We start from the raw sequence: 21890 nt of genomic DNA, 5'->3' as shown, positions 1-21890 counted from the left end.
GTATTACGATTGCGATCAGTGTGTGTGAAACATGCGCGATAATCTCAAAACATAAAACTTGTTTATTATACAAAGATTACGTATCTAACATTTATTAAAGCATCAGGATACCTTCTTAATCGTTTATAATTTTTTCTTTATTTATTTAAGTTATAATTATAAACTTTAATTGCATCTGTGAATTACACATTTGAAAAGTGACAGTTTTATAAACGTAACTGCTCGGAAAAGTTAAATGGAATTTATTGGAAACTTTTAGAAGCTTTTTCAAAATAATCTTTTTTGAGGAATTTGTTTTTAGAATTCCCATGTTATTCTCTCTCTCTCTCTCTCAGCACTCAAGTTAACATTTTTGCAAATATTAACTTGTCTATGAGCGAGAAACGCTCGAGGCTTCGAGTACGTGGTTGGTGAGTTGTATAAGAGGGTTGACGAGTATCAACACTTCTACATCCCTTTGAACGTACGCAAATATTGCGATTCGTGGATAACGTGAATTGAGTAAGCTGCGGTAAATGCAATGAACTGCAAAACACCGGGGGCAATATCTATAGGATCGATTCGCGGTCGACGTTAATGTTTCTATGCACCGAGCTAACCGAGAAAGAGGTGGTTAGGAGAAAAGAGAAGGATAGATAGATAGATAGCGAGAGAGAGAGAAGGGGAGAGAGAGAGAGAGAGAGAGAGAGAGAGAGAGAGAGAGAGAGAGAGAGAGAGAGAGAGAGAGAGAGAGAGAGAGAGAGAGAGAGAGAGAGAGAGAGAGAGAGAGAGAGAGAGAGAGAGAGAGAGAGAGAGAGAGAGAGAGAGAGAGAGAGAGAGAGAGAGATTCTTCGTACTTAATGGCCCGTGCAGTTATTCCACGTACTTGAACGCGTTTTTAGATCATTTGCCGGGGGGGAGGGGTGGGAACCCTTGGCAACTTCGTTCATTCCTTTATATGTGTCTATAGACGACGCGCCGCGCGAGATACGGGATTTTCTCTATTGCTCGTTTGAAGCGGTTGAAGCCGGGTCATTCATCGGCTCAATCGAAGCATCGATGCGCTTCTTTTACGCTCGCGCTCGCGCTCAGAAACGTGCCCTCGCTAATCGAGAATATTTTACGACCGTAATAGCCTGAGTGCCCCTGCTGGGAGATCAACGAGAACTTTGCGGACCCAACCACGGATTCCTCTATTTATCACTTTTTATTCGGTCCGCAGAAGCGATATTTGTACCGCTGTAAAACGATGTCTAAGTCCGCAGAAACACCCGGGAGACTCCGGGGGAACTTTGACGATCCATTCATCAACCTGCCGCCAGGTCCACTTCTGCCGCTTTTGTTAATGAAGTAGCTCGAGCGACTCTACTCGCTATAACAGACTTCAAAAACTTAGAATCCGGGGATAAATTTCGAAGTATTGCGATTAATAATCGCGTCGGGTGCACCTCTATAATCTCTCTCTCTTTCTCTCTCTGCGCTTTTAGATCGTCGGAACCATCCATTTTCATTCGCTATCCGGTTACTAAACATGTCAATCTAAAGTGACATTTTTCATCTCTGCCCCGCGGTTTAAACATACCAATAAATAAAAAAAAAGTTTTGAACTATCCAAGAGCGCGTTTATTTGGAAATATCGTTCTTTTGTTTCGACACGATGACTATTTTGACATATGTGAACGACAGTTGATGTGAATGCAGGAAAACGATTTCACGCGGAAATAAAACTTTTATTACGTCTATTAATGTCGTGGAAAAAAATTTACCGTCGTGCAGAATAATATATTACACTTATGTTGCGAATGATAATGCATTACGTGAATTTATGCGGAAATAAAATAATTTTTCAAGTGATGCAGATATAATATATTTCCAAGTTGTGGAAATCGTGTAGGTCAGTTAGAAGTTAAGTCCATTTTGTGAATTTTTACTTTTTATCTTGGTGATATAACTTAAAATTACTATAAATTATCATTTAAAAACATACTTAGACTCTAATTAATCCTTCTCTTATTATGTCACGGAAATTCGATATAGTTGAAAAACTAATATTTGTCTTTAGGAATAAATAAATGGAGTTTAGAAGACTGTCGCGAACCTTATAAGATTTGCAAAATCGTACCAGTTTGTTGTTTATCTTCGTAGTCGTCGCAGCTTATTTACTTATTTACCGCTGCTTACGGGGCGCGGTACGATAAATATATGAAATTTCCTGAAGAAAGCCACTTCAGCGCGCAATTCAAAAGTTATCGAAGAAACAGATGAACGAAATAAAACTTCCCCGAGTGACACTTAATTTCTCTTCCTCGGCACCGAAGAAAAATGAGGTCCTGCGCGCCGACTGCAATAACATATTCACCTCGGCTCCTTGTTTCACGTAAAAATGGAACCGTTCGCGATGTTCGACGGTTATATTTTTTTCGTAAATTCATATTTTAATTATTACTACATTAGTCAGTGAAATGCAAAATGCAAATCAACCGACACTACCTACGTCGCTTATGAGAAAACTGTATAATTTCCAGGACCGGGCTGGGATCGTCGAGAAAGAGAACAAGAGAGAGAGAGAGAGAGAGAGAGAGAGAGAGAGAACACATTTACGTTACGTAAATTAAAATGAAGAATTTCGCAACGTTAATAGCGCATTTTCCTATCCCTCTTTTTCCGCCTCTCTTTCCTGCGTTCACCAGGACAAAACTGTCCGCTGTATAATAACGCGTATCATCGGTCTTCCACTTTGTACCTAAACGCATTAAATTTGTTAAACTTGCAGTGTCGTTTTACGGGGCGAGCTACATCCATCTTCCGGTTCAAGAGGCCAAGGGTGCTACTGACATCAGTTTCCGGTTCCGAACTCATCTCGCCGATGCTATGCTGCTATTGGCTGCTGGCAAGACGGATTACTGCCTGATCAAACTCGAAGCCGGCAGATTGAAGGTTCGTTTGCCCCTGGCGCTTTACTTCTATTAATAGGCTTTCTGTTTGGTGCCGGTCGCCTCGTCGTCGTCGTTAACGGGCCGCACGTGCTACGAGATACTCCTGTCAGACTTCCCTCTTCTCTGCCGTCCTTGCGGAGAAATTAGACGCGCCGTGACACGTTGAGAAAAAAGTCGAGTCTCGCGTATATAAGTACGCTAAAATATATTCCCGCGCGAGGCATTAAGAAAAGAGGAGAATTCACCGCGCGCAGATGTAACATTTGCGCGCGTGTCCGCGAACTCTTATTACTTCAGGATCTTTCTTATTTCTTGGCGAGAGAGATGGCACGACTCCAATGACATGGCGAAAGATATTGCATCCAGGAAAAGATTCTAATCATCACGACGTGGCGAATTTTGCGGTCAACGCACGTGATACCGCGTAAATAGAAATCTCAATTCTTAATCCGTGATATTGAGTATTATTTCTGAGCATTTATCTACATTTAATCTTAATTAAGTTTTAATATATTATCTTTCATTTAATATTGCGAACATTCGCACACACATTTGCAAAGAATATCCTTTACAGAAATTTAATATTGTAAGTGCATTAAAAAGAGTGCTTTTAATACTCAAAATAAGTAATTAATTACTAGCCAAATAACCACTTACAGTATTAAATTTCTGTAAAGGATAAATTAACATTTAGTCGAGAGGATAAATTAACATATATGCCTTTATTTTTTCCTTTAACATTTAACTGATACCGCGATCTCTCAGATCGTCGTAGTTACTTGCAAGATAGAAATATTAAGAAAAAAAAAACGTTTACATTAAGAGGAAGTGAGAATGAAGGTAAAAGAACAGGTTCTAGGCTAAAGGGCAAGGAAAATGAAGGGATAGAACAAGGGCGGTGATCTGTGAGATCGCCACATATCAGTTAAGGTTTAATAAAAGAAGGCAGCGACGACGTTAAGCGCGGTTAAGGATGAGATAAGAGTTAAGAATAGGATAATATATATTTTTATAGCATCGAAATCAATAACGTCACAAAGCAACATTTCTTCGTCCAAAATTACAACCTTATAAAACTGTCTTATAAAACTGTTTCTATATTATTTAAAAATATATACAAAGAAAAAATTTTTTATTTTATACTTTTTTAGTGTTTTATTAAATTAATATGAATAATTATTATCGCATATTTTCTTACTGCTCCTTACCCTGATATTCTAGCGCGATATTTTATGTACTAAAACCTTCGTAGAGGATTGCTCTATAGGACAGTGAAAACCGCATTTAAATCCGTCCACAGTATATAATTTTAGAGAAAATCGTGGACATACATACATACACGCCGAATATAGAACCTCCTTTTTTTGAAGTCGGTTAAAAAAAGTTTTCCATTGAAAATGCTAATTATAAAACTGATAATAATATCGATGTATAAGATAGGATGTGCAAACAACGCTTCTTGTTTTTCTCATGCTGGTGTCGAACCCGAGTCTCACAATATCTCACTCCGATATAAATACCTTGCACGCGCGTATGGGTAGAAACCTTACGTATAAAGGACCAGGACGTATGTAGGCAGAGAAAGAATCCAATAAATTGATTCGCCACGAGCGAAATACAAGAAAACCAGCCGCCAAATTCAATCGCATGTAGATTTCAATATCGCGGAGTATCGCATTTTGACCGGTGACAATTGCGCCTCGATCGCGTCGAGTTAACTCGCTGCCACTACCGTGTCTAACTAGCCGACAAGTTGACGACCGCGGAGGAATGTTTCACGATAAATTCATATTGCGTTTTTACCTCCGCGTTGTCACAAAAGATTTTACAGTTTTTGACAAGCGGTTCAACGGAACGCCCTTGTTATTTCGTTAAAGAAAATCGACTATACCTTCCTTTTAATGGCTTGATGACATAGCGCGCGTCAACATCGACGGCGCGCGGTCGCTCGGCAAACACGTTCGATAACAACAAGAGCAAAACCGCATAATGTCTTTTTCATCGATGTTTCGCGAAATGAAATTGCGGTGATACCGCGCGAAGGCGGGGTCGCGGTCGGTTCTTTTTTTTTACGTCCGATTTTATTTGCGCGTCGATACGACGCGGCGCGACGATATTTCGGCTCTCGAGGCTGGAACGTTGCCCGCGTCGCTCTCGTTTTTTGCGACATCGGTCAAAATTTCACGCGATCGGTCAGAAATGTCCACCGCGAGACGAAGTCATTCGGTCGGATTTTACGCAATGATGAACCTCTCGCGGTCCACATGATAGAGCGAATCTTTTTTTCGTTCCGGCAAAAAAAAGACGCGCGGAGCAGCACGCAAAAGTTACGCGCAAACGCAGCAACGGTAGTACTCGCTCTCGTTTCCCCGGAGACGAATAGCTCTCGCATTAAAAATTACTCTTGAAGAAATAATTCACTCGTTGAAGGCGAGTCTCGCGCTGATTTCGCGCGCAATAATTAAACGCACGGTCTACGCAATGCATATGAAATAAACGGAAAAAAATCATTGTCGCGTTCGGGGTAATCAGAAAAGTCATCCGCGACGTTGCGAAGTAAAATGGAAAATGAAAAGAAATCTATTATCCCTTCGACGTGATCCTTCGAGGACGCATCTATACATTTCCGCGTTGCCGGATTATGGCGTGAAAATACGAGTATGTATCGCATTATGACAAAAATTTCAATTTTATATCTCGTTTGTTAGTGTCAGAAATTGAAATTCCGATTGAATATATACGCGGAACACGAGAATTTTCGAGATCGATATCTACGTTATTGCGATGAGCGTCAAGATTGCTAGTGCGGTGGAGATGAACATTGCTGGCCCGTATATGAAACACGTATACGTAATAGAGTGGTACAACGGCGCGCCTATAAACAAGTTTCACGGGCCATAATGAGAAGAAGGCTGACAGCAATAGAGCTCGCAGCAGTAGCCATCCTGTCTCTTGATAATAACCGCTGATGAGAGCCCGCGCTGCTTCTAATTATGTACAAAGAACGTTGCGCTGGAACGAAGTTACAACTTCGCCGCAGATTATTAATTTTCCAACGATTAATATTCTCGTGCGTACTCTCATATTTTACATGACTCATTATCGCCCTCTTCCCCGCCCCCTCGAATGAAACGTGCTTGGCACCCTAACTCTCGCAAGCTGGCAATTGTTAGAAGTACAAACGCGCGCGCGATACTGAATATTATTTTGCTGACGAGAGCAATTAGAATAATCGGTTTCCGCTACGGCCGCATATAACGATTATCCTAAAATGTTCGATACACGGTCTTTCGCATTTCAATCACGAGTATCAATCTCGAGCCCATACGTTAGCTACTTAATTTTATAACTTTCTCTTCGTTAAGATTTCTTAATTTTGAGGTAGGACCGTATGGTACCTCTCTTCCAATGTATAGTATTAAAATACTCTCTTTGAGTGTATTAGCTGTGTGGTGTGGAGGTGGCGGAATCCCGATTGCGCGCATGAATCCCGGCATGAAAACCGCGCGCGAATCTAATTTCGCGAAGGGTTAAGTCCGTGCAGCGTAAAGAAGCTGCTCGCCGTCGAGGCTTAATTAAATTTGTTAAGAAGATCGTTAAGAAGGATGAAGACAGGATAAACGGCTGAGGGCAAAAAGTGCAACGGCAGTTCTGGGGTCTCGTGTGCCTCCTCGACGGAGAAGTCTCGATCGACGCCTCCGGAGAGGCTTAAAAGCCCCTCTATCCGAGGCGATAATCCGATGATTCAGAACTTAATTGCGGCGATATATCGCTACGCGGTATCGCTTGCTTTCTGGCTGGTGACGTAGTCGAGTCTCCATTCTCGTGCAATATTCAGAATTTAAAAAGCCTTTATTATTTTATTAACTACATATATTTCACATACTTGTAATTAATTATCCTTGATTTAGTTCATTTATGCGGCAGCTTTTGATCTTCTCTCTTTACGATTATATTGCGTATAAACTCTAAAAATTCCAATTACGAATACAAAAGTTGGGGAATTCTCGTTAAAATAAAATATATTTAATAAGCTGAAAGCGCCGAAAGCGCCGTAATGAGTCTGAGACGTTAAGAATTTGATAGTAGCAAGTTAATATAATGGGTCCGTAATGCCTCGTAATTAGAGAAAGAGTCGTATTGTGTCTTTCCTCTTCGTTAAGAGAACCGTAATCCTAGTAATTATGAAACATTGTTACTAACAATGCGCAACATTTTTCCTGACCCAAATAAGTGTCTCCCTCGATGTTATATATTTGCAGTTAAAAAGCAGCGTGGAAACACGCCTATTCTATCTAACTAAACGGAAAGCAAGCATTTTATTTTATCGAGTGCATCTCGAGCGTAAAATGGTCGTTAATCCTGAATCTCTCGGTAATCCGGTGAATCGAATTTTAATTACTCTGATGTGTCGCGATATTTACTTTTCGACGTATTGCGACGTTTATCGGTAACTAACGCGAAAGAAAAATTTTCTGTGACACATCCCGACGGTAGACGAACCACTAATTGGACGGTCTTGTCCTCCCGGGGTACATTCTTCCACTATTACTTTGCACCATCGCAATCTATAATGTTCGCGGTGAACTCAGATACCAGTGTATCACAATGGTTCGGCCGCAACCGTACTGCCGGATAATCCGACGATTTAACCGCGTCGCGGAATGCATCGGTGGCTTCCGATATTGTTTACTTTCCAATCGTCTATGCATTCATAACGCGACTATCCTGCGAGCTCTTCGACGACGTGTGTGTGTGTGTGTGTGTGTGTGTGTGTGTGTGTGTGTGTACAAAGGCGCGTTTACATTTTGCAAAGTGTCTCGTCTCACGCGTTTATACATATTAATGAGTCCTGCATAGTCATCCGGCATCGGTGCATCCGACGATGGTAGTCGCAACTCGCGAGAGCCTCGCGCCTCTACTATTACCGGGTCGATCATGAAACGGTGTACGCCGCTGTGCCAGCTGGAAAGGGTCGCCAGTACGGTGGCTTGAATGCGACGCTGCGCCGCCACTGCGACTTTTTAGTCTCGGACGATCGACTTTTCATTAAGAGGAGAACCTCAGCGGACGTCTCCCTCGGACGATCTCTTACATAGGATCAACGGAGACCGCTCGAAGAATACCGTGGCGACGCTGTACCGGAATGCTATAAGTCTCAGACGTTCGATCCGGGTCACGATTAAAAGCTCTTTATCAGGAGTCTTACTACTTCACCTCTGACTAAGGCGCATCCGTGTACTATTCGGTAACTCGATAATGCATTACACCGCGTTGAAACATATAGAGCGCATTTAAGCGAAATTGTAGAAAGTATTTCGAAAGGCATGGCATTTATCTACAACACAGCCATCCTATATTCTATTTTCTATTCCCGAAAAAAGATTATTTACGCATTAAACATTTTTATATAGCCCTGTATCTTTCTCTCTTAGATATAAATAAAGTGAAGTTTAAGTTTTTAATAGAATATTTATATTATAATTAATATTAATAAAATATTAATATAATCACCATAAATTTATAGAAAAATTGAATAAGTTTGTACATACGTAGCTGCATAATTTTTATCAAATAAATATTTGTGCATTTAAGTTTATGTCATTTTTATGCCTTTCCAGAATATCTTGATTCCTGATGTATAAATCAAATCCTGTATAAATATCTTACAAGGGGACCTTCAGGCTAACGGATTTTTGTTTTTTTTTGTACTTACTGTACTTGAGGGTCATCACCCGGACATCAATTTCCCAAAGTATTAAGGCGCGCTTTTCAGAAAAACTCGAGAAAATCGACTTTGAAGAATTCCGAGCGCGTTATATGTACATAGAATTTTAATTTTAATGTAAAATTTATCAAATCATATTTAATCATGGTTTTCAATAAAAAACTTACATCTTCTTATTTTGAATTGCCACTCGCTTGAAACATCGTACTTTATATTCAAGTAATTTTGAAATCGAATACTTATAATAAATTAAAATTTTGGTACAAAAATGAAAACGTCAGGTAGGAAATAAAATACTTTTATATTTTTGAAAATTACGAGAAAATACAGCGCAAAAATGATATTAATAAAAATATTGTTTAATTTTTAAAAGTGAATTATATGATATGAAATATATAGTATAAAACATATTGTATACAGTCGTTTTACAGTAAAATGACTGTATACAATATATTTTATACTTATGATAAATTAAAATTTTGATACAAAAATGAAAAACGTCAAGTAGAAAATAAAATACTTTTATATTTTTGAAAATTACGAGAAAATACAGCGCAAAAATAATATTAATAAAAATATTGTTTAATAATTAAAAATTAATAATTAATAATTAAAAATTAAACAATATTTTTATTAATATCATTTTTGCGCTGTATTTTCTCGTAATTTTCAAAAATATAAAAGTATTTTATTTCCTACCTGACGTTTTCATTTTTGTACCAAAATTTTAATTTATTATAAGTATTCGATTTCAAAATTACTTGAATATAAAGTACGATGTTTCAAGCGAGTGGCAATTCAAAATAAGAAGATGTAAGTTTTTTATTGAAAACCATGATTAAATATGATTTGATAAATTTTACATTAAAATTAAAATTTTATGTACATATAACGCGCTCGGAATTCTTCAAAGTCGATTTTCTCGAGTTTTTCTAAAAAGCGCGCCTTAATACTTTGGGAAATTGATGTCCGGGTGATGACCCTCAAGTACAGTAAGTACAAAAAAAAAACAAAAATCCGTTAGCCTGAAGGTCCCCTTGTTAGACAATATTTATCTAGCCATAAGAAAATTTATCATCAAACATGCTACGATCCATAACTATTTGAGCATCTACAATGCCGAGCGACAGTGTAGCAGGCAGCGGTTGATTTAGGTGACTTCCGCGAATCTAAATATGCACGGGGAGTTTGGAATTTATACCCCAGTGGATGTATTGTAAATCCACCACGCGTAACTAGGAATCCCCCGGTGGCGCGATTACAAAGTAGCTGTTGCCGCACGACGCGTTTTAAGGGAATAACGGTACACATCTCTGCCTCGTATGCAGCTCTTACGCGTAAATATGGAATAATTTGACGAAAATGAGACGTATCTTATCGGTGACGTCGCTAAACTGCGATCGTCCCGTTTTTCTCATTATATGGAGACGCCGGGAAAATTGGGGACGCCCGCGCCGGAGCGATCGGAGGGATTCGACATTTATTTTCCGCACGAGACCGAAAGCCGTTTTCACTGTCTGTCTAGCTGTCTGCCTTCTTCATTCTCTCGGTGTGCAAACTCATTGTGCGAGTGCCTCAAGTGCAGACGGAATACACGAAACCTCGAGCTGTCGGATTCCTGTCAGCTCACGCTGTCGGAGAATTTGCGGGGCATGACTGGCGCCAGGAAACCTCGTATGCCGAGAGTTTGGTATACACCTACTTTGGCAATCTAGCCTTTTTTATATATTTATATGTGTCACTCGAAAATACGAAAAATTGAAGTCTTCAAATTTTTTGCAAATTAACGATCTTTGATGAGATAAAAATTAAACGCTTCTGCGCAATCACCTGTTTGCAGTGACAATGCCAATATTAAAAAATATCCGTTTTTATTCCAAAAGCGATTATAGTTTGCATTTAAAAATATTTTTACCGCTTATAGACTTTCATCGGATTTCGACCTATTTTTTTCCGCTCTCGTGCAGCTGCAATATAATTATTTTACGGCGAGTGCGAAACTTTTTGATCACGCTGCGAGACCGCAAAGAAGCCGAGCTACCTTACAGCATTATGACGGAGGACGCTTCTAGCGGCTTTTCCGCGCAGCCGTCGTTTACTTTGTTCATTAAATCTCCTAAACACGCATCTCTCCTTCTCTCTCTCGCTATTCACCGGTGAAAACTCTTTACGCGTTTCCATAATATTCTTTTTTACGCGCTACACGACGCTAGCTGGCTGACGCGGAAGGGCATAAAGCGCACCGGGTCTACGGCCGGAAACCGAAGCTCTATTCCGAGGAGGAACAACCGGCCTCGAAAAAAAAGACCGAGAAAAAACAAAAAACAAGAATGCACTTGTACCGTCGCGTACGTATAAAACCCATTTGCGGTAGCGGCGCGTTCGCACAATAACTCCGGTAAAAATGAGACTGACTTTTACGAGCGCCCGCTCCTACTGTTTTTTGTCGCAGGTTCACATTAATCTGGGCGCGGGTGAGAACGAGATGGCGAGCGCCCGCGGGTTGACGCTGAACGACCTCAGTTGGCACGAGGTCAATTTGACAAGACGCGAGGCCAACATCAGCTTGCAGATCGACGTGATACACACGACGAGATCCCAACTACCGGGTCGCTTTTTCGAGCTCAACATACACTACGGCGTTTTCATCGGCGGACAGGGCGACTTCAACGAGCTATTTCTAGGTAAGACGAGCAAGGCGAGCAAGGAAAAGGCAGGCTACAGGCAGACAAGCCTTGGTTCATCCGGATAAATTGTCTCGCCACGTGACTGAACTAGATTCGATACACGCCACGCCACGCCGGCAAACACTATATTCGTCGACGTTGCACTCGCGCCACGGTCACGACTATTTTCTCTTTTCTTTCGCTTCGTTTCGTTAAAAGGTCGGCAATCCAACCCAACTGCAACTGAGACGATGGAGAGATTAGGTAATCAAGCCTAACAACCTCGCTTAATAAATAATTAGCGTTGCGTTCGCGCACGTTTGTGTATGTCGTTTTTCGTGATTGTCGTTATAGAGATTTTGATGGCACACTATTTTCAGCAAGTTGCTTCATATCAATATCCACGAAATATTGATAAAATAAAAACATGCAAGTATAAATAAATGTTCAGTGAACGATGAAAATATATATAAAATTTTTCTGAATGTTTTTTTTAAACTATTGTATGTAAATAAAATTGAGATGAGACGATATACAACGGAGAAGCACGATCACTGCACGCAATTTTTTAGTTTTATCTTTCGTTTATTGAATTAGTTTTTTTTAAATTAAATAAAAATTAAACAGAGTTTTCTTTTATCACATATCAGACAATAAATCCAACAATTAATAAATTGCGATAGTGGCGATTCGAATTACAGTAAAAGTTTAATTTTGCAAATGGGTGCACATGAGAGAATATGAAATTAATATGACAATAATTGTTTTTGTTTGTTTGGCTAAATTAATCTGCTATGTGTGTAAATTAAATTTTATAAAAACGGGGTTAGTATCAAAAACATTAATAATTAGGATATAATTACATATTCTTTTATTTGATGAAATGAGAATTAACCGAGATATAAGAATAATAAAATTAATAAAATCAAGAAGTTTTCAAAGAGTGAACGTCAATTAAGTCAAATAAAACTCTTATACAGATAGATTTTCACTCCAATATCTCAAAACAACATTAATCAAATATTAAATATTTTAAACAGAGTGTAAATAATCATTAATATGTAATATTTCAATAACGTATCTGGAGATTAATTAGAATCGATAATTTCAATATAAAAATATCAAAATTATAATATTTTTCGAATTATAAGCGATCAAAATTGGTATTATGAAGTTTACACATGCTTAGGCCTTATTACGTATACCCCGGTCTCTTTTCTATTATTAATTTTTACATATCGAATGATATCGATTTCGTATTACTGATTTTATCTTTTGATTTCTTATGCACATATATATTTCACTTTATTTTAAGCAATATAAAGTTTATCAAATATCAAAACTTCAATAAATATATATAGATATATATATGGATAATAAATAGGGGAAACCGGGGCTATCTGTCTACGGGGGCTATGTGTCCACTGCTATCTCAAGTTTTAAGAGACATATGTCTCTACCATTGTAACAAGTATTTGAAAAATGCCCTACGTAAGAGATTTAAATGTTGTTTGTTTTTTTGCGATGCCTCTCGCAGACGCTATATACGTTAAAAGAAAAGCGAAAACAATTATTCACAGTTTTCGACGGTCGAAAAATTTGCTGTGCGACAGTAGTTTAACTCAAATTAAAGTAAGCAATTCATAATATTATCAATTAATATATAGTTATCAAGTGTGAGAAGCGTCAAATCTTAATTTCGCATAATCTAAAATTGGCAACATGTTAAAGACTGAAAAACGTGGTCGGGGCTATTTGTCCTATTTTTGATGGGGCAATGTGTCCACATTTTAATGACGTATTGTTCTTTTATTAATAGATAATGCTGCGTAACTACAAAAGAAAGACTTTCCTTAAGACGGATAAGGTAGACATATCTAATAAAATTATACTTAGAGCGATTAAAAGAATAAAAATCGATCGAGAATCTTTTCGTAAAAACAGCGTTAGAATTTGGAATAAATGTTCGGGCTCTCACTACTGTAAGTCAAGTTAAATACATGAGTTTGTCTGAAATTATTGAGTATTTTCTATTTCAAACGCTGCCGAAAATAAAGTAAAGGCCCCAAATAAAAAAAAGATTAAAGAATTGAGGGGACAAAAGAAACTCATCACATTGATTTTGCAACGGACTGAAAATCAGTTTGATGCCACCCCTATATAAAGAAAAGTCAGTCCTACGCAGGAAACTTGTCAAAAAATCTATACAAAGTGTAGCCTACTACTTCTCTGACTCCAACGATTAGGCAGTTTTTTCAATATTATATATTAATAATAAATAATATTATAAATAAGTACAAAAATTAATGTAAATAATGTGTTTGTTATTATGAGGATAGATAGCCCCGCATATGGGGCTATCTGTCTACGCTTGACTTGTCCACTTAAAAAATTCGCCTCTTTAAAATGTTAAAAAATTAACGATTTTAATTTTTTTTTTTTTTAATAGCAAGGTTGAAGGGTTATACTATTAAAATTTTAGCCAAATATCTTTATTAGTTTTTTAGTAAACTTGAAAAAAGCGTAAAATGTGGACACAGCTCCAGTCTTCCCTATAGACTCGCGCCATGGTCACGATAATTTTTTCTTTTCTTTCGCTTCGTTTCGTTAAACGGTCGGCCCCAATTGCAACTGAGACGATGGAGAGATTAGGATAAAATTAGGATAAAAGATTAGGATAAAATTATTAGTAAGTCTTTTTGTTAAACAGATTAGTTAAAACATATCCTGTAATCGTAAAAAAATTAATCTTATTTTTCTTGCATCCATTTGTGCATACTGAAAAAATCTATTGCTTTTTTTCGAACCAGTACATATAATATTTTAATCCCGAAAACAGGTATACAGAGAGACTGAACGCAGAATTCAAATTCTAATAAAAGTATATTTGGGAATGAGAAAGAAAGAAAATAAAATAAAATAACAAGCTAGATGCTAATAATTTTTCCACTTTCTATAAAGACTCTTTTTAGAAGAGGATTAATTTTTATTTTATATAAATACCTATAATATACATACATATTATAAATAACTTGTTGTCTCCGATCTTCATTGTTTATGAACACCATGAAGGAACTTAAATAAACGCTTTATTCTAAAAATGTTTTTAAAATACAACCTTTTATTTGATACAGTTTTACTTCATTGCCTTCTCTTTTTTTATAATTCACTATTTATCTAAGCAACAAATTTCAAAATTTTATAATTATATAATTATAATCTTTATATAATTATAATATAGTTGATGCTTCCTCACGAATAGCATTATTAATGCATAATACTTTCATAATGCTTTTCGTGTTTCCTGAAAATTTTATTTGAAGTAGAGCACTTGGCAAAAAAGCATAATGGATTTATGATTTACTGATTCACCAAGCTTATTCTACTCATAAAATATTTTCTATCATTTTTTGTTTATGCTTGCGAAATTGACTAGATTATATATTTTCAGTAATTGAAGTTATATATATATATATTTATTGCAACTAGATTTTTATTACGTAATAAGGTTATAAAATGTCTGAATTAATATAATAAGTTCTACAAGATTTTTTGTATGTTCGAGTACATTTTCATATGCAGAATAAATCGATGGATGATCATTTTTCAGGATTAAATAATTAAGATTAATTTGTCATAGTACCTATCCATTTTAAGGCAATGGATCTGTGAAATGTTATATTTATCCGTAGCATTTTGTTACAATTTCAATTTTTACAAAACCATTACCTCAAATGAAAATTGAAAAAAATTATTTACTCACCGATACGATGCGGCAGCAGCAGCAGAGTAGGTACACTACGTTGCGAATTATGTTGAACTGTAAAATACAAACAATATACTTCAATTATAGCAGTAGCCAAAATAATTAATATTTAAAAAAACAATTATTGCGCACATAAATAATTATATAAATATAAATAATTAATTTTGCAAATAATGAAATACACGTGTATATTATTACTAACTTGATACACCCGTATTGTGTGTGTGTGTTTATATATATACATATATATGTATATATATATATATATATAACGCAGTATGCGAAGGATTCTATAATTCATCCCCGAATCTAGATTTGCCCCTTTAACGATTGATTAGGGCGAAATCCTAAATTATGTTTTTAAGCATTTGTGTGGGTAACCTTTGCAAGCAAAAAGTCGATATCTCATCGGACCTAAAGGGGAGTTTACACACGCAATGATTAGTGGCGCTAATCGACTAATGCCAGTAAAAATGCAAGTATAAACACTTGATATTACAAACTGGCGCTAGTAATGTGGCGTTTACTGGCGGTTATTGGCCAAAGCATATAATCTCAAAATTTGAAGTTATATGCTTGCTATCATTTACTGTGTGTTTAATAAATGTTAAATATTTTCCATATTATACGTCAATCACTGTGTAAATACTTGTGAGTTTGCCAGTCGGTTTCTGGCGCCAATGAATGCCAGTCAGTTGTCGCCACTAATCATTGCGTGTGTAAACTCCCCTTAAGAGATATTGAGAAAAATTCGTGAAAACACATTTTATCCCTTTTCACTTCGTTAGGTCGAATTTCCAAAAACCCCTTCTTAGTGGGTGCGTAATGAAAGAAATATACTCCGCGAATTTCATGTTTCTATAATAGGCTTAGGGGTTTAAGCTGAGCGTTGATGAGTCAATCGGGACATTTGTTTATATATATATATATATATATATATATATATATATATATATATATAATATATATAATATATATAATATGTATAATATATATATATATATATATATATATATATATATATATATAATGAATTATTATATAAAAATCAATTATTTACCCCATAGTTGCTCCGCCATCACCATCTGCCTTCCAGGCTTTTCCTCCTTCTCCTTTCATATTCTTCCGTTCTTCTTTGTTTTTTTATGGCACGTACTCGGAAAACATAAGTTAAATAGGATCTTGCGCGCACTAATAACGTCTACTTTGGTACTCTGAAGCTTATATGTGTTTCATTTTTGGATCAAAACTATTTTTGATTCCGTTCAAACGCTCATTTTGATGAACTTGAAATCAATTTATTGTTAGATATAGCTGCAGCAATCATAAATACAAGTTATAAAACTCGTGCCTTTCTATAAATATATAAAATAAAATCACAGCGTCAATGACTGCGGCGAGTGTATTAAGAAACGTTTATAATCATAGCTTTTAATTACGTTTGAATATAACTCGGATTTTTTAATCACTGTGATAAATACTTATGTTAGATAGCGCGAAATATCTGCTATACGATGAATAGTCGACACACCTCAATATTTTTACAAATCGTTAATTGTAGGTGTTAACCAATCTCTAATAATTTAAATGTTCGTAGGATCGGTAGGATATAATCATGCGAGGGAAAGTAATGCGACAGCATACCGAAGCTGTTCGCATCGTTGCCTGCCGGTTCGACTTTCGTCGCGCGAATGTTAAGCGCGACGACCTCGCGTAAACGAACACTGCACCGTGTCATCGCAAGAAGCGAACAACTGTACCGTTATAAAATATGTTTATTACGTTATGAAATAATTCCTTTTCAAGTTAATTATTATTAAACAGTGTATGTGTACATATCGCGGTTCTTCATTATTCATGTGTCATTCGATTCGGCGTGTCACGTATTACTCTACGGTCGCGATTTGAAAATAGTGAGCTTTACATTTAAATATATACAAAATATAAAAATACATTTAAATCAATAAAAGTTGAAAGTAGACGTATTTCTATCATGCCATTTAACCAAATTTAAAGGAATGATCACCATTTGAAAATATCCCGATAACGATCGATTTATAATTCTTCTTTCCTTCATTCTTTCTTATCGCGCTTCAATTTCTTCTTGATACATTAACGAATTCTCTATCGCGGGAGTTAATTCGATAGCCGCTTATTGTGTAAGGAATAATCGCATGCTTTTAAAACTTTTTCGAGACATTATGTGTTGATACACGAAGCGACTTGTCCTGCTCGCTCAAGCGTTACCGCGTGAATGATAACGCGGCAACCTTGCGCTAAGTACTCACACACAGCGCGCTGTTTGCAAATACGATGGTTGTGTTAGCCGACTTACCCAACGATAATATTATATAGGGAAGACCGGGGCACCATGAGCTACAAAATATCAAACTCTGAAAAGTACTTTCAAATATAAGATTTTTTGTCTCATTTTTTTTTAAATTAAAGAACTACGTATATTTTTTAGCGTATTTGACAAATATTGATTAGTTTTTGAGAACAAAATTAAAACAGATTTTTTTTAGAAATACGGGGCATCATGGGTCTGTCACTGGGACACTATGAATCACACACAAAAACTAGGTTTATTTATTCAAGAAATAACGCAAAATTACAAAAGTTGAAAAGAAATTTTATTTTATACGTTTTCTTATGACACTGTTCAGGATTGGGCAGGACAAACAAGATAGCAGAACCTACTACTAAAATATCATTTTTTAAGAGAAAAACTAACTTCTGACATGTTTTCTTCAATCAAAAATAATATCTATCATCAACTTTGGTTGCGTGTGTGATCCATGGTACCGCAGCATTGGGCGTCCCATGATGCCCCGAATGCATTTAATATAGAAAATGGTAAAACGTAGTAAAAAAATAAATAATAGGGTAACTCCGGTATTTACGCCGCGCGGGGTTTTACGCCGCAGATGTCAGAAAAAATAAAAGGAATAAAGGTACTTGCTCGCCATTATTCTGTTATGTGCCATATTAGTATTGTGTTGTAATTTCAGTTCTTTACTGTTAATATTAACGAAACTGTCGTGAGTTGAATCGATTTCTCATCGTAATAGTAAGAAGCGCGATTTTGTGTTATGACCTACGTAAAATGATTACTGTAAAGGTTTAATGGTTATTTTATGATACATAAGTGTAGACTGTGTAGAGGGATAGTAAATGATGGAATACAGCAAAATACAAATGCATAGCTCTTGTATTTTTTGTTTAACTTAATATCTTGTATATCCCTCCTGTTTAGGGTATACGGCAAGTTAACATGCGGGATATATGCCATAGTACAGACACTTTGTAAAACTCGAAATCTCCTGTGTGTTCTTTTTCCTTCTTCTTTTGGATCGTATAACAATAATCTTTAATGCATCTATCGCTCTTCTATATTTTCTTTTTAAAATTTTTCAGTTTTATAATTTGTTTATCATTCTTACATCTTAATAACATCTTAATAACACAAATTCTTATTATACATTTTATAACTTATTATGACATTTTATTGCCTTATTTATAAACATTATTCGTAATTTTTTATAAGGCGTATATTTTACCCATAACCCACCCCTCTGGGATATATGGCAAAAATGCGAGTTTCTAAAAGTTTTTTTATTAAATACGAAGAATGAATATTTTATATTTCTATTTTTTTATAGTATTAGACAGTATAAAGTTTTTATTGGTATAATTCATTTGCCTTAAACATAGTAAATAGTACTCGATAAATTAAGTTTCCCTTAGCTGCGGCGTATATACCGGAGTTACCCTACATGATTATCTGTAGTGTAGTAAAATGACAAAAAATGCTAGAAAGTTACACCTAATTTTGATTACGTGTACACAGTAAAAAATAAAACGTAATTTTAACATTTTTTACATGTCCCAGAAAATCCACTCTAAATTTTAAGTTAAAATGACTCATCGTGTGTTACTTGTTGACAAATTAGAAATGTTAATTGACGCTATACTTACATTTATATTTGTTCTTTTGACTTTATTTTTCAAGTTATATTAACACATGATACTAGTTGAATCAACCTAAACATTCTGGATTACCCTAAATATCTTATTCCTTATATTTCAAGCTATAATTTCGACGATTTATTATTGCGCGTTATCTTCCGCGTAATCTTTTGTGCATTTAAAGAATAAATTTTACCTTTGCTTTAATTGAAAGTATTCGCGTAAGTCACTTTTTCAATTCAAATTTTTACATCTCGAGAGAAGTAAAATTGCGTGATTTTAATCATTTAGGAATCATGATTTTAATAAATAAAGAAAATTAAATCGCGGCTCAAACTGACTTTGTTCCTTAATTTATTATTAAAAGCACACAATTTTCTCGTGACATAAAAATGTATAGAAAATAATAATAATCAATTAATTTGTCTATATTCCTATCATAAAATAAAAATAAACTTTATCTGTTAAATTTATATATGTATATAATATTAAATTTAATAATTTGTTTTAGTTGGAGTAATCATAATTATTAAAATTTTCATTAAAAAGCATTAAATAATTATGCAATAATTAAAATTAATAATTAGTAATCAATTTGTGTGTAAGTATCAGCTGATTGCTATATTGATTAATGTACGTAATTTACATTAGAAATTGTATAACAAATCAAAAGATAAAATCATGTAAACAGTAAAAATTAATCTCATCTGCGCTGTAAACATTAATAGGTAGCAAGTAAACATTAATAATAGCAAGAACGTGTAAACTAATATTTTTTTATATCAAAACTTTCTATTATAATTAATTTCTAGAATACATTATTAAAATATTACGCGTTATATAATTATTACATATTTATCTCTTTTTCTTGTTATAGTTCTTGTTATAATTTAATAAACTTAGTAATTTAATAAGCATTGATATAAAAAGAATAAAGAGACAATTATCGATAGTATGCCTTGTATGCATAAAATATACGAAATAAACAACGTTTGCAATTTAATAATTCAGAGCACGAATTCCGTGCATTATTCATATAATATTATTAATTTTCGTTTCATGATTAATTTATTAAATTAACAGAAACGATATGTAATTATTAAAACCTGGGGTATGATATCGTATATTGTGCGAATATTTATGTATATATTGTGTAAAGCAAAATATTTAAAACACACTCATACATAGGTGAAAATGATGCATACTGTGTTACGAGATAAGTTTAACGTGATCATGAAATCTTGATGAATTATCTCTCGGAATCGTATTATACTCAAGTCTACTTGCGGGCAACGAAATTACAACGAGAACTATGTCAACCTACATAAAACGACGACATTGTCGAGACAATGTTGTTTCGGCAGCTATGGTTTCTGTAATGACAATTCCACGAGATAAAATAAAGGCACAGTGGAAATAGAAAAAAAATTAAACGTCGTATTTTATAGAACTTTGTCGTAGCTTTTAAGAATTAAAAGTTTTGGAGCATAAAAGAGAGAAAAATCTGATACCTTAAAAATTATGTTTTAAAAGTGAAATGTTTTAAAAATAACAATAATAAAATGTCTAAAAATCCGGAAATATTTCAATTTCTATTTTAGCATTTATTTTATATTTTAAATCTGCGGCATTCCTGATATACTGTGATCGTATTATATTAAAAAAAAATTTTTAACATATCTTAGATGGTCATTTTTAAGACAGAAAAGCTTTATATATATATATATATATATATATATATATATATATATATATATTATATATATATATATTTCATATATATTTTCTAAAAATATTAAAAAACTTTTCTGGCGAACTTTTCCTTCGAAATGAAAGTTATTGGTGATCTCTTCAGTGCAATCATATTAAGGACGTTCTCCGGTGGCAGTTGTGCTCAACTCAGACACACGGAGTAATGATATGGTTGACAACTACTTCCGTGCGCAAAAGTCTGAAACTCGTCTAGCCGCGCAGCTTTACTCGATCTGGCAAATTTTTGTTCCGTTTCCATTTCTCCAATACCAATCATAAATGAGTACGTTCTACTTGTTTATTGAGCATTCTAAAAGTAAATAATAATGAATCATAAAGAAAAAAGATTAAATAACTTGATTTAAATAACGTTCCCCATAAGATCTTGACGTTCTCTACTTAACCTATATGTCGCAGCGGTAGCAACGTTGCCAAGTCTCGCAGTGATCTCTCCCTCTTCCTGCCTCCGAGCAGACGAAAATTATGTCCGATAGTGTTCTTTAGACGACTATTTCTCAAAAATAAATACCGCTTGCTATATCGAACTTTATTGTCACACGTTACTAATAATATGAGGCATCTTATACTATTTTTTTAAAAAAATTCTAAGAAAACTGTACTTATTATTCATTAAAATGTCCGTGTCGAGAGAGCTCAAAATAGGGATCCCGTGTTAAAAATCGGAACTTTGAAGCTGAATATCTCGAATTTTAGTACCGCAAGGGGCATTGAATAAAACGCCTACGTATAAAACGCGTTTAATTAAAAATATACTGAAAGTTTAAAAAAATAATCGGAACTTTGAAGCTGAATATCTCGAATTTTAGTACCGCAAGAGGCATTGAATAAAACGCCTACGTATAAAACGCGTTTAATTAAAAATATACTGAAAGTTTAAAAAAATTTCTAAGAAAACGATTTTGCCGGTGAACGTCCTTAATGGAAATTTAATTAACTTGGAAAATGTGAAATTCGAGGTAAAATATTATTAATCACAGATAGAGGAATAAATTCTGTTATACAGGACGAACTATAAATCAGTATTAATTGAAAAACGTTAAATACATTTGAATTATAAGAAAATTAAGAATAAT

The 21890-nt window shown here is 35.0% G+C and overlaps 1 protein-coding gene across 4 annotated transcripts in view; it reads left to right on the top strand.

Moving 5' to 3' along the window:
• Positions 1-21890, top strand: part of Kon (chondroitin sulfate proteoglycan 4-like protein) — a 53369-nt gene that overhangs the window by 9258 nt on the left and 22221 nt on the right. For all 4 annotated transcript variants that reach the window (XM_071798034.1, XM_071798033.1, XM_071798036.1 and 1 more), the window contains 2 exons: positions 2753-2916; positions 11096-11327. In XM_071798034.1, coding sequence (XP_071654135.1) covers positions 2753-2916; positions 11096-11327 — 396 coding nt within the window. The remainder of the gene's footprint in view (positions 1-2752; positions 2917-11095; positions 11328-21890) is intronic.

This window comes from Temnothorax longispinosus, chromosome 2 (assembly GCF_030848805.1).
Source record: "Temnothorax longispinosus isolate EJ_2023e chromosome 2, Tlon_JGU_v1, whole genome shotgun sequence".
NCBI classification, from domain to species: Eukaryota; Metazoa; Arthropoda; class Insecta; order Hymenoptera; family Formicidae; genus Temnothorax; species Temnothorax longispinosus.
Note: the sequence above shows the minus strand (reverse complement) of the source record. Positions and strands in the feature narration are given on the sequence as shown.